General features: G+C 32.0%; 1 protein-coding gene across 4 annotated transcripts; it reads right to left on the bottom strand.

The window, feature by feature from the left end:
- Positions 1–1,566: 1,566 nt before the first annotated feature.
- LOC122586628 (mitochondrial substrate carrier family protein B-like) lies at positions 1,567–6,407 on the bottom strand. Of its 4 annotated transcripts, none has more exons than XR_006322051.1 (8): positions 6,005–6,407; positions 4,980–5,156; positions 4,726–4,875; positions 4,536–4,637; positions 4,375–4,445; positions 4,213–4,280; positions 3,777–3,887; positions 2,120–2,208 (listed from the first exon to the last, which is right to left on the bottom strand). XR_006322051.1 is itself a non-coding variant. In XM_043758608.1 (7 exons), exons 1-7 carry the CDS (start codon positions 6,203–6,205, stop codon positions 1,973–1,975), a joined length of 1,005 nt encoding a protein of 334 aa, XP_043614543.1. In that variant the 5' UTR covers positions 6,206–6,407; the 3' UTR covers positions 1,567–1,972. The 4 variants fall into 4 exon arrangements, 2 of the variants coding, with proteins under 2 accessions (XP_043614543.1, XP_043614544.1); XR_006322050.1 differs by lacking the exon at positions 2,120–2,208 and adding an exon at positions 3,962–4,124 and having other exon boundaries at positions 3,812–3,887; XM_043758608.1 differs by lacking the exon at positions 3,777–3,887 and having other exon boundaries at positions 1,567–2,208.
- Between the last annotated feature and the right edge of the window lie 8,038 nt (positions 6,408–14,445).

Genomic DNA, 14,445 nt, shown 5'->3' with positions numbered 1-14,445 from the left:
TTATAAGGAGAGACCTAAGCATTGTCACCTCCATGACAAATTTATATATTTCTTTTCAAAATGAGGATAATATTAAACAAGTAAAGCAACAAGTATATAAAATAATAATGGAAGGCAATACCATAACTATGTAGGACGATAAGCCTTAATAAACTAGTACTCCTTAAAGAATTATACAGTCAATAGTCAAATGGAAATGTTTGTCCTATGTATATATGGTCATAGGGAGTATTAAAAATTTAAAATAATGTCTTAGCACTAAAATAGGCCGTTAAGGGTATTTTCCTTTATATATATTTTTGTAACAATTATTTTAGATTTATTGATACACGATATGACATGATCCCAAGTTTCAACCAAATAATTTCATGGGTCTACCGTCTACCGTCTCTGGTCTGTAAATTAGAAAGGCAAATAGATCATATCGGTCAGACAATCACAACTCACAACTCTTTAAACAATTCAAATAAAGATAAAAGAAATCACCTAATGCCAAAACAATGCAGACTACATATATGGGATTACCCAACCAGCTCACCTGGACTAATTCGTTTTGTTTTTATGTCATCGCATGGACAACCTTCGATCTATGGTCTCCATCGTTAACTTATTTTAATTTTCAAAACTTGAGAAGTCTCAGGAATAAAGACTAGTCACAATGTCACATAACACACTTACACGCGTACTTTCTTAGATAACATTAACCTTAGTTTTTTAATAACGTTTGGTTCATACTATTCTACTCACCTTTACCTTCATTGACAAGATCAAACAACTTTTAAGTGCTACCCGTCAAAAACTCTAGCGTAATTGCACCTGTTACATGATACATAAAACATGAGTTTTTGGAAACGTGCTTAGTTCATCGCCCACCATGGATTCTTATTTGACTATCAATTTTTCTAAGATAGTATAATTAAGAATAAAGACTAGCATGGGATCAAATTTGACCCCCACCACCTGGACTCAGGCAGCAAGTTGGTAGAAGATTAGAAGTCAACCTTGATATAATCATACCACTAGGCATCAAGTTGATACAAGTCAACCGACATGGAATCAAACCTCAAATGAATATAGTAGCTCAGAAATATGACTGCAAACGAATATAGTAACTCAGACTCAACTGAAGGACTGTTATCGGGTTTCTACACAGATGATTTATCTTTCAAATTCTTAAATATGAACTGATAGCTCTTCCAGCCAAACTGGACCTAGTATCATAAAAGCTCATCAATCTAACTAAATTCAAGCTAGGCTAAGGTTGTCGAGTCAAATTCTGTTAAACTCTGTTAAGCTCATGCTCAAATTGCCGCGCCTGTACTAAGAAAATTTTCTTGACCTAAATGAGTCAGAAGCAACACCTACAAGTAAAGCACTTAAAGTGCAAGTATTAGATACAACTTATTTATGTTTCTTATCATCGGAGAAGTAATATATATATGAATAGATACAGATAGACACAAACTCCATGGCATTTTTTACGCAAGAAAAATCATCTTGTTCTCAACAGAAGGAAAAAGAAGAGGTCAGTGAGTCAGTCATCTAAACTACTATGCAATCGCAATATAATATAATGACCTATATAATATAGATGTTACAAGTATCTTACAATTTCCATGAAACATTCAGACCAGCAAGACTGCACTTCTAAAGCAGAGCCAGACCTTGTATCCAAACTAAACATTGCGTCATTGCCTATATCAATATACAAGTTCCATTTCCACATCCGTGTGAAACTAACAAAAATGAAACTTGCTAATCTTATACAATTCTCTAAAAATGGCTAAAATTACCTCTTTTGGAAAAACAAAAACAAGATGAAACCAATGTTGAATATCTCCCCTGAGAAGGGATCTATATTTGATATAACCTGTCTAGAGGAAAACAAGATTTCAGTTCTTTTTTTAGAAGCGAATATCCGGTTGTTCCTCTATTACCTATGTCACTAATATACTTTTTGTCTTCATTATCTTCAAGCATCTATGTTTGACAAAACTTGCTTGAGTTTCTCATAGGTCATGAATACAATACCGATGGTGGGCACCACCTTGTAATATTCGGGCAGAATTCCTCTGTATATACCACGCAGACCTTCAGCTTTGATTATTTGCCCAAACGTACCCAAAATGCCCGTCTTATAAACACGGGCCCGGCCACCTGCTCCTTCCAACTGCATTCGCCGCCTCACGAGATCCAAAGGAAATGTTACTGCAAGAAATGTTAATATGACTTTGACTCTTTCTCAAGAATCCAACATGCCCTTCAATGGAAAGACATCTAGAAACATTGTAAAGCTAAATTAACACCACCAGCATACTTGATAACAATAATATGAACAATGGATAATACAAACATCTTAGAAAGGAAGTAACTTTTTTGAGGCCTGTCTTTTATAGGACTCGAATCAAAGCATGTCGTATCCGTAGCAAAACCCAAGAAATCAAAGCAAGTCAAGGAAGGGACCAACACAGCACTCTATCCACTTGCTTTCTCCTCGATTCTTTTTCAGCATATGGTGGCCTTTAAATGCAACTAGAAACCCTATTCACGAAATGAGCACAAACTTTTTTCTTTCATCCAACCTTTGGAGTTGGATTCCATGATATTCCCTTTCCAAATTTAGTCAAACTCAATGTTTAACTGATTGTAGTGATATATATGTTGAGTTATTCTGTTCTTTAATTGGCATATTTACATAATGAGTTTGCATACGAATAAACCCTGTTAACTTAACTTCCTAATTTGGTACAGTCACCTTCACCTACTATGTGTGTAACTTAGGGCCAATAAAAAATCGTAGTACTAGACATATCAGACAAGGACACATGTGTGCTCTTGAGCTCTTCATCATATTTCATAGTTTCCTATGAACTTTATCTAGTGTTTGATATAAAAACAAGTGATATGATCAAGTTTAGATAAGGCTATGCTGTCAACAACCTACAGTTTGCTCCAGATCCTGATTTATTTGCTTAAAAGCGACATTTGAGATTTAAACTGAAATACGCTGGTGTTTAAGCATTAGTAAAGTAAAATTGTGACATGGAATTGATTTATAGACATTTTTTAGAAACCATACATCGCATGTGTGGGATGCGCATGACTTCACCTCAGACTACATGGCCTTTTGCGGCTCAAAGCGCCGTTTAAAATGAAGCCTAAGACTCTAAGAGCACTAACATGTATGTGTTTGTACCTAGAACAATAATCTCTCCTAAAGGCGACATCATATAGATCAACATCAATGCATAAAGGTGGCAATAAGAATGGGTTGGGCATGGGGTTAAGGAGGTCATTTTAGTATGTGTCAATATGGGTTGGGTCGGGATGACCTGTAATCAACTTTTTCTTTTGTCCAATTTCACAATAATTTAATTTGATTATGATTACAGGAACAATATTAAAACAATAGTAGTGTATTCATCAAAAATAGACTTCAGTGACTTCCAACCCATTTGACATGTTCCTCTTTTAGCTGAACTTATATGCTGAGCAACTTAACTGAAGCTTTTTGACTTAACCCGTTTGAGAGAAATATAGAAACAGCCCAAATTGACCCAATTCTGTAAATGGGTTGACATTGCCACCACTGGTATATGACAACACATCAACACAGGAAACTTCCATGGTTCTATGGCTCTATATATGAAGTCGACCAACTAACTTCTTGGAGACAAGTTAACTGAAGTTATCCCAGGAAAGATTCTAACCCGGACAATTGAGATTAGCTTAGAAATAAATAAAGAAGTAAAACTCGTGTTCTATTAATCCCTTACAGTTTTGAAAAGGATTGCTTTCCTTATTAAATCCCCAAGTGCCAACTCCATGGCTCTAAGGGGTAATCTTGCTATATTTATAGTAGAAAGCCTGCCTCGCAACCTGCTTCTCTGCACCAAAAGCATCGAAGACAGCTAGAGGCATTAATTTCTTAAAAAACATTATTCAAATTGTTTCTACTTACCAGGTTTAATAATTAGATGTTATAGAAAATAGAGAGGCTTTAACATATTATTATTGTTGTTGTTGTCTTTTTATCCACACCAAAAGTTGATCTACTTTTATGCTGCTAATACACCAAGAGAACAAGAATGTTCTATAGAAATCAAATCCTTCTGCTCCCACAACTGATATTCGGCCAATATTAAACGGATGAATTCTTATATACATAAAAACACAAAACACAAAATGGTGTGCATAGATGTGGTCACAAACCTGTTGATGACGCAATGCCTGAAATACTGCCACATGCCAGGCTGACAAGGACAGTAGAATCTTGTGGTCTGGCATGAGCAAAACCAAAAACAGAATTTGAATATCATAATATGTCTTGTTCGAATGAAGAAAACTAGAAGCACAATAATGTCCAACACCTACCTATGCAATTGCCAGTAAGATCTAGCGGTGTCATAAACTGAAAAGCTAATTGCTAAGTTGGGGCCAACACCCTGTAGAAGCATGTAGTTAGTTGAAATAAACCAAAACTTATCAAACTTGGGTACGAAAGTAAGAAACCCCATGAGCTTATGAAACGATACCAATAGACAAGCTCCAAGTCCTTTATAAAGACCAAATATACCCTCTTCCCTGCTGATTGTGTGTAAAGCATGCCATATACCTTTATAATAAATAACATTTCTCTGCAGTATATTAATAGGACAACATATTAGGACATACGGAAGAAGAGAATACTGAACACAAGCTCAGTTTATGGTAATTAGTTTATACCTGTGCTGAAAGTCGAGTTCTTACAAGATCCAAAGGATACGTTACAGAAGCAGCAGTTATACCAGCTAAGCCACCGCCTGCAAGTCGTATGAACAAGTCTGAGCCTAAATTTGTTCCATGACTGTCTATTCCAGTTATCATTTGTAGTAGCTGCAAATTTAGAAAGAATAAAAAACATTATATTACAAAAGCAAAGAATCATTGAATTACAGGCGTACATGTTAATTTACTAAGCAAGGAACGTTTGTACCAACATTCTTGTAGCGTTCAAATGCATAAAAGCTGATGGAGGAGTAAGGTAAACGATGAGCAATTGTAACTAAATTCCCCTTCCAAAATGCACGAAATCCTTCTTCGTGGACTATACGTGAAGCCTCGCGCCATATAGTTGTCTTTTTCAATGTAGAAGCATCAGAGTGCATCCCTTGCACCTGTAGAATCACACAAGTACCATTTTTGTAAAGAAACAAGCAATAAAGAAACAGCACTGCATGCATTCATTCAATAAAAGAAAATAAGTATTCAATGTCTCTTCATGAAATAGTCAACAAGTTCATAAATTGTGGGAGTGATTGTTCGTGTACCACCCCAAAATCCCAAAGCCATGGTCTCATTTAATCCGATCCTTATTCGAACATCGAATGTTTTATTACAAACTCCCCATGTCATCGTCAAGCCTACGTATCCAACATCCATAACCCAGAAGATGTAAGAGTCTCACATCCAATACATCTCGAGGGCTTATACCTTAAGGTCACAACTTCAAAGCACGTAGGAAGGTTGGTATCCCACAGCTTATGACTTACAAAAAGACCTATTCTTACTCCAACGTAAGACGAGTTGAGCTAAATACACTAGGCCTCTTGGGTTCAATGAGAAATGACAATTGCCTCTTTATGGACGATTACCAATACACAGATTTCTGAGCGTATTCTGTGACTATGGGTTGTTGACACAAATTGCACCTATATGAAGTGTTTATGGGGAGTTTGTAATAAACCATTCCTTGCGATTTCACAACTTTTCCGGTCAACTTATACTTTTTTTTACGAGTACCCACGGTGAGATATAAAACTTTGTGTATGTTTCGGAGTTGCGAAAAAGGTTCAATACGGATTACAGAATGCACCTATTTACCTAAAAATATACTTTCCCTTATTATTATCATAGTATAAAGTACTGTAGCTATACATATAAACAAATTACATAGCATAAATAATATATATATATATGTATAACATGTATGTGAAGAATGAATAATGAAATGAAAATTAGAGACCTGAAAAAGGATAGTGAGGCGAGCGAGAGGAGCAGTGCAGGTTTTGCTAACGGCGCCGGCGATACCACCGGCGATGAGTTGAGGAACCGTACCAACCTGCGACTGTTGTTGCTGAACATGTTTCCGATGTTGCGTTACTAATTTACGCGCCGCGGAATTACCGCCTTCCACCACACCTACCGCAGCTGCTTCCGTTTGCATAGTGCTAGAAATTTTCAATTAAATATATATGAAAATATCCAAGATCTTTATAATGAAAACCTTGGAAATGAAAATTGATGAATTTGAGGGGGGAATTATATATAAAAAATATATATATATTGTTTGTATGTATGTATGTATGGTTTCCTTGAGGATGAAGATAAAGTAGTAGAAAGAAAGAAATCGGCCCCCAATTATTAAATCAAAGCTTAGGTAATAATAATCTGGGTGGTGGTCTGGTGGATGGTAAAATAAAGAAAGAGAGAGATTTGTAATACTGCAATGCTAAACACTGTATTATCGAATTTTTATTAAAGGAAAAAAAAGAAGAAAATTAGATAAGGAAAAAAAAAATAGATAATTACATAAAAAAAAGAGATATTCTTAAGTTGAAAGAAAAGAAAAGAAAATTGATAGTCTAATGTATTCTTGAGTTAGAATGGAAGGAAAAGAAAGGATAAAAAGATATAATTTTACATTTATAGCCTTGTAGTAATTAAAACCTTTATATAAGTTTGAGGGTATAATAATAATTTCACAACTTTTTTTTCTAAATCTTGTCAAAAATAGCAAGAAAGTTTTGAGATCAAAACATCATATTTTTCCCTTACTTTCCCTTCCTTTTCTTTTAAAACAAAAACTCAAAAATACAAAACTAAAAGTTTCTTAACCATTTTTTTCTTATCTCTTCAAAAACTGTAAGGCACCACTACTTTTGTCTACGTATTACCCTTGGTATCCTAAAAATGTAAGGATTTTTTATTTTTATCTTTATTTTTTTATAATCATTTGATTTTAGTCTCAGTTGTTTTTCAAGCATAAGTAAAACCAAAAAGAAAATAATTGTTTTCGGAAAAAATTGACCAAAAAAATCCGGTTTTTATACGAGTAAGGATCCCTTGACTCAAATGTTAACCAAATACTTGCCGTATTTAAATATATTTCATCTTGATGAATCATGTTTCTTTTCAATTATATTCGCATTCATGTTACTATAGTTCAGTATTTAGTGAAACTGGGTACAAACTTTAACGTTTGATTTTTAATCAATTTGTAATGTTTGGCAAAAGTAATTATATTTAGTGGTTTTTAGTTGGAGCTTTTTTAAGGCAATCTGTTGCTTGAGTTTTTATTTTTAAGAAATGTTTGGTATAATAGATGTATATGCAACTTTAAGAGGGATTTGTGTGATTTTAAAAGTTAAAAACTTTATTTAAAATAAAAAGTTTTTTTTGAATCTTCATTATTTTTTCAAATAAAAGTTATATAGCTACTTACATTCAAACAAATTTAAAAGCTAAAACTTTCAAAATAAAATAATAACTCTTAAATAGTTGTCGCCAAACACTAACTATAATTTTATTTTAATCTAAGAAAGCTAAAAGTAAAAAACTATCAAACTTAGCTCCTGATAATTTTAAGACTTCGTTATGAATTATGATAAAGACACATGGTTTACAACTAAACTTGTATAAAGGATTTAAGTATATATATATATATACTAGGTACTTTACCCGCACAATGTGCGGCAATTAACAAATTTATTTAATACATACATAAAAATGGTTATCCTGAGAAAAAAAATATACACATATATAGGTTCCAAGAACTATTTAACGTATTAGTAATTACTCTATAAGTTTATTATGTAAAAATTGATATGTTATAGTTATTGGTCAATCCTCATATCACTAATATTTTGAATTACATAACATTACGATTTATTAGGGGTAAGCACAAAACGAATTGGAAAATCAAATTTTGAAAAACCTAAACTGAATAAACTGAAAACCCAACTAACCCGATTGAAGAAATTTAAAAAATTACAATATTTACACACTTATAAATGTGTAAACAATATTTTCACACTTAAAAGTGTGAAAATCAATTTGTAACACATGCTTTCTTTCATGTGTGGAGAAAATAGGTGTTACAAATTAACTTTCACAGTTTTAAGTATGACAATTAACATATTTTTACACACTTGAAAGTGTTTTTCCACATGTATAAGTATGTAAATATTGTGATTTTTTAAATTTCTTCACAATTTTAAATGTAAATTATTTCTATACACTTAAAAATGTGATTAAATAACAAAAAATTTCACATTTTTTAAAAGTATTAAAAAATAATTATGAGAAAATGACATATTTGTTGTAGTGTTGTAAGTATATGTTTGTTATCAACTTTTTTAAGTTCATGCTCTATTACGTTAAATTATATAAATTAGGTATAAATATATGGCCACCTTAATTTGTAAAGTAGTCATTCGTCAGCCTGGACAATTGAAAGAAAATCAAACTCAATTGTAAATTTTAAAGTAAATAAATAATAATTGTGTTATTGTTTAAGAAAGATTTAATTTAAGGTGATAAATTATGAAAGTAAATCTTTTAAGAGTATTAGATTTTTGTATTCTATATATATAAGAGAAATATTAACAAAAAAAAATAGGAGAATGACACATAGGATAAATCCTATGTGTCAATTTTTTAAAATAGGTTTAATTTTGAAGAGGACTTCAAAAAGCTCAGCAACTACTGTTTTAATATATATATATATATATATATATATATATATATATATATATATATTTTTGTATTATGTTTATACATAATCTGTTTAAAGTTTAAACACAACAATACTTTTAACGCTTTAACTTTAATTAAAATTCTCTGATTATGTTTATAAAAATATATGTTTTCCCTTCATTCTCGTTTATTATGTTATTAGATTCGTTCTTATATGTGATAGGTGGTCAAAAGCAAAAAAGAAAAAAAACAAACAAACATAAAAAATAAAAAAAAAACTTTATTGCATTGTGTTTAATTGTTGTTGCATTATTTGATTCACTAATTTTCATATCAAAATTTTTACATAAAAATAAAATGAAATTATTTTTTAAATATATTATTGACAAAACCTTTGCTAGTTAATTAGCTAGTTAAAGTTAAAAAGCAATTGTCGGTAAAAATAGATACAAAATATTGATTTTGTCATCTAAAACTTAAGATTTTGTTAAATACGAGCAGTAGTTAATGTCCACAAAATAGTTAAACCTACAATAAATTTCAAAGGTTAGATTTTATATATTAAAAATGCATTTAGCATTTTCCAAAAATTGTCTTTTATAAATTGTGTAACTACAATTCTAGTACCAAATAAAACGGTGTTTTAACAAATTTGCATAAAAGATGCTCTAAACGACTCAGGAAATTTTCAAAGAATCAAGACATCATCAACATTATTACCATATCATACATAAAAGAAAACGAAAGGAAAAGGCAAAAGTAGTTTGGGACCATCTTCACACTTCACTCCTTTTTCTCCTTTAAAACATGCATTCCAAATTTTAAATCTTTGGCAAAGAATATCTCTATTTGTGGACAAGAAATATTCTTAACTCTAAAACATAAATATTTTGAAATATATGTCTACTAATTTTTCCCTATAAATTAATTGCTTATATATATATAACCAGAATAAACGATTTGGCAGGCATGATTTGACTTCCATTCAAAACAAGTTGTGTCATGTGATGATTATCGACCTAGTACAAATGTGGATTGATTCATACGCAACCAATTTTTTTCATGGAGATTTTTCTCAAGTTATATCCTTAATTTGAGATTTTGACCCTTAAATTAAAATCAAAGGCTAAGATTTAATTATTATATTTGAATCTTAGCTCTTTATTATAATCTAAGGGCCACGATTTTACTAACTTGACCCCTCAAGTTACAACTTGAGAGAATCTCCATTCGATATATTTTAAGGTATCAAACTGTATAATAATTTAAAGGGATAAATGCTCCGGAATGCAGTCAACTAATGCTCAAAAGTTATTGTGTGCACGAACTCTAGGTTAGTTTTATTGTGTTCAGAAAACTTGAAATTATGTTTATTGTGAACATAAAACGGGATTATGGCTATGTGAGACCGGTTACTTTCACGTTGACTGCTTACGTGGCATGCACACAATAACTTTTTGTGATTAGTTTATGCATACAATTAAAAAACATATTATTTTTTTCAAACTCGCCGGAAACTGCAAATACTCACCGGAAAACTTAAAATCTGATTAACCCTTCATTTCTTCGAATTAGACCACGAAATTCGCACCAAAATACTCAAAAATCAGCCACCAGAAAAAGTTAAACCGATTGTGTGTGTATATATATTACATCAAAAAGAAGTTTGTGGCGGTGGTTGTGGATAAGAATGTTGAGAAACGCTGAAAGGTTGTTGACGGTTACTGTTTCTGGCGAGAATCGTTTTTCCGGCAAGGATCTGATCGAGAATGTTTTGAGTTAGGATTTGTGTGGATGTCAATTTTGATCAGTTTTGTGTTGGTTTCAAGTCGAAACTCGAAGAAACAACAAAGTTATGGAGATTTTAATTTTTCCGACGAGTTGGTGAATTTTCCGGCGAGTCTCAATCGGTTTAACTTTTGCTGGCGGCTGATTTTTGAGTATTTTGGTGCGAATTACATGGTCTAATTCGAAGAAACGAAGGTTTAATCAGATTTTTAAGTTTTCCGACGAGTATTTGCAGTTTTCGGCGAGTTTGAAAAAAAATAATCTATTTTTTTTAATTGTATGCATAAACTAATCCCAAAAAGTTATTTTGTGCATGCCACGTAAGCAGTCAATGGGTCACCATGAAAGTGGTGACCGACTAACTTTTGACCCGGTCACTTTTGCATGCTATAGGACTATTGAACAAGTTTCCTGAATACAATAAAGCTGACCTAAAGTGATAAGATTTTTTTTCTCACTGCGCCGCAGTGGGGGGATTCACGCCCCATTGCGCCGCAGTCACAACCGAGACCAGAAACCAACATTTTTCGAGATTTCCCACTGCGGCGCAGTGGGAGTGTACAGGCCCCACTAAGGCGCAGTGGGAGCCCAGATTTCTCAAAAACACATTTTGACACTTAAAAACAGCTTGCAACTTCTCTAACACAAACCAAACTTCAAATATACATCATTTCTGAATCTAAACAAGGATTTGACACATTTACATGCTTACCTATAATATCCATTTGAAACAACATCCACAAACACAACTAAATGGGTCGCTTGCCCGCATTTACCCAAGGTGACAAAATGGGCATTTGACTCCAAAATGATTTATACTTCAAAGTATTGTAATAGTCATGACTAGAAGACTTAAAATACATCATATACAACATTTCCATTAAAAGATACATGTATCAAGAGCCAAAATGGTCATAAGGGATTATCTATCGAAATTACCCAAATTGCCAACCTTCAAGATGGCCAAAACCTTCAAATCTAACTTCACTTGATCAATCCTTGCTTTTGCTACTATCAACTCCTATAAAAGGATTAAACAACTAAAACATAAGCAACGCTTAGTGAATGTATATACATATAATCATAATCAAGTTACCATAGCAATGTGCATCAAGCACCACATATAGCCTATCAAATGATAGTCATTTCATTCATATCAATCACAAGCATAGAATTCATCACAATTCATTTTCAACATGGCAATGGACAATTTGGCTAGTAGGAATTTACTCACCTACTAGCTCTTACAAACAATTTGGCTAGTATGAATTTACTCACCTACTAGCTCTTACATCCAAATTGGCTAGTAGGAATTTACCCACCTACTAACTCTTACAATCAACAAACAAATGAGTCATAGGAATTTACCCACCTATGGCCTCTATTAACAAGAACATGATTATATGCATATACACTCACCTTAAATTTGACTATTAGATACTATGGCTAAAGGCTCAACTAGATGATCTCCACCACCTATACATAATACAACATATATATATATATATATATATATATATATATATATATATGAGTTCCATAAACTCAACTCTTTCACAAACATCTACTTGAATTCATCATGCATTCTATTATCATCGTGTTTGGCAATTACAAAACATTTTAACAATTTTTTATAATCAACTTCATATCACAATTTAGCCAAACATCCAAAACAAAATGTTTATTACTTTGAGTTTCATTACAAAACTCAATTGCATTTACCTAAAACTTCTCCTTTTAAAATTTCATTAGGGTTATCATCAAAATCCCCAAAATACCAATTTCCCAATTCCAACTAAGAACCCTAATTTCAATATCCAAAACCCTAAATTCAGAAATTGAAGAATGGAGGAAATTCTTACCTCAAGAACAATCACAATTAAATTTCCAAATTTTTCTCCTTTTCTCCTTGCTAAATTTCTCCTCTCCCAATTCAATACAAACCCTCAATTTGCTAATTATTTAGAAAGATTTAGATAATTGGATTTGGGAGGGATTGAATTGCATGAAAATCTTGATAGAGTAGAAAAAGTGGAAGGATTGGGAATTGAAAGAATAAGTGTTAGTGAAATTGTGAATCATCAAGTTTGAAATGGCTGTGCATTCTCCCCTAATGCCACATTCCATTTTAATATTTGTGAGTATTATACTCGCTAACCACTAAAATTACAACTAATTTAACCCCTTATCTCAAAACAAAATAGTAGGAAGTTAATTAAATGTCAAAACTATAAAAAGGGTTAATTTTCTTTTACATTAAAATATTGGGGTGTTACAGTATACGTTAAAAAATTAATAATGTATTGATCACCATTCTTACTAAAACAAGATATAATGACTTTGTGTCAAATAAAGATTATGTCATTATGGTGTTACACGTAAATATAATGAGGGGTCTTAGCAATGTTATACTCATTTAACATATGGGAGCATACCTTTTAGTTATTGGACAAGTGATATGATTAGTTTGTTAGCTTCTTGAATTTTATTTTTTTTCGAGCAGGGAATCGTAACAAATATTCAATAGATAAAAGACGTGGATAAAAGGTTTATTAATGTTTTAAATTTCATTACCTATTGTTTGATGGATAGAGATCCTCTAAAGTCCATTCCACTTTATAGATAAAGTTAAAAAAAAATTCTCAACCATTGTATTAAAATCAAGAGTCAAAATTCAAATTTGATCTTTGAATTTTAATATTTGATTTTAATTTGAGGATTAAAAGTTGTCTAACTTTACCTATAAAGTTTCGGTAACCTTGTTTGATTACCTAGTATTCTTGTTTGATTACCTACTAATCTTTCATTTAATAATAACAAAGAAAAAATGCCAATTCCACTACCAATGGAGGTGGCACTAGACCAATTATGTCCGAGAATTTCACATTTGAAACCGTCTTTTCTGTCAAAGCCTAGTTGATATCAAAGTTTTGCCCATTGTCTTCATACCTACATACAATGGAGAAATGCAAGAACGGAAAGTAGATAAACTTTGCAATACAATTCGGTATTAAAGCATATGGTACCGAGTCGGCACTCATAAATAGATAGTTTCTGTACGGTATCGTTTTGGATGATTTGGTTTGGATACCAATCGGACGGATGGTATGGGTCCGAATACCATCCCCACATTCCACATTAACATGATTTTACGGTTTCGATAACAATCGGACCGACGGTATGGTTACGAATATTGTCCCTACATTCCACATTAACATGATTTTACATTTTTATAGAATACAATCAACTCTGAAATCATCAAATACTTTTAACAAGTGCTTGTAAAGCATAATGAAGAAATATACATTAAAACTAGAGATAAAGCTCAGAATAGCATATCTTATTGCCAAATAAAAATGATGATGAGGTGTTATTTTTTGAAATGAAAACTAATCTGTACACCACTAGATTTTGACAATACACCATCAGAAGTGTTTTACATTGTTATACAGTACAACATTGTAAACCATGTTTGATAATGCATTAGCAAAATTCAGTAGTGTATACCGATCAAAAAAACCACTGAGTAATATCCAAAAATAAAAAATGGTATCTAATCGTTATACTTTCTTATTGACTTATTTGATTTCAATCCTTTGTAACTTTCCTATATATTCGTTTTGACCAATAGTTTTTTAACCATATATCAAGCATGTTGCCCATGCCCAAAACACAGAATAAACTTAGTTGGAAGGATATATGCTCATAAATTTTCAGCATTGATCTCATGTCAACTATTCGAAATTAAATAATCATGATAAGAAAAAATATTCCAGATAAAGAATATTTGAAGATATTGTTCGAACTTATGATTTATGAAAAGCTCGATATCTTTTTTTTTTTTCTTGACTCTTGTTCAACACTCGTGCATGAACTTTCTAGTAACCACGGAGTAAATTGGAGATAAAATCACAGTAAAAT

The sequence above is a fragment of the Erigeron canadensis genome, chromosome 2 (genome assembly GCF_010389155.1).
Source record: "Erigeron canadensis isolate Cc75 chromosome 2, C_canadensis_v1, whole genome shotgun sequence".
In the NCBI taxonomy this organism is placed as follows: domain Eukaryota; kingdom Viridiplantae; phylum Streptophyta; class Magnoliopsida; order Asterales; family Asteraceae; genus Erigeron; species Erigeron canadensis.
Note: the sequence above shows the minus strand (reverse complement) of the source record. Positions and strands in the feature narration are given on the sequence as shown.

Coding starts and splice junctions, on each gene's coding strand:
- LOC122586628 (XM_043758608.1), bottom strand. CDS start 6,205: ATGCAAACGGAAGCAGCTGCGGTAGGTGTGGTGGAAGGCGGTAATTCC. Junction 4,876..4,979: donor CATTTGAACGCTACAAGAAT/GTTGGTACAAAC, acceptor CTAAATTTGCAG/CTACTACAAATGATAACTGG. Junction 4,281..4,374: donor TCTTACTGGCAATTGCATAG/GTAGGTGTTGGA, acceptor TGCTCATGCCAG/ACCACAAGATTCTACTGTCC.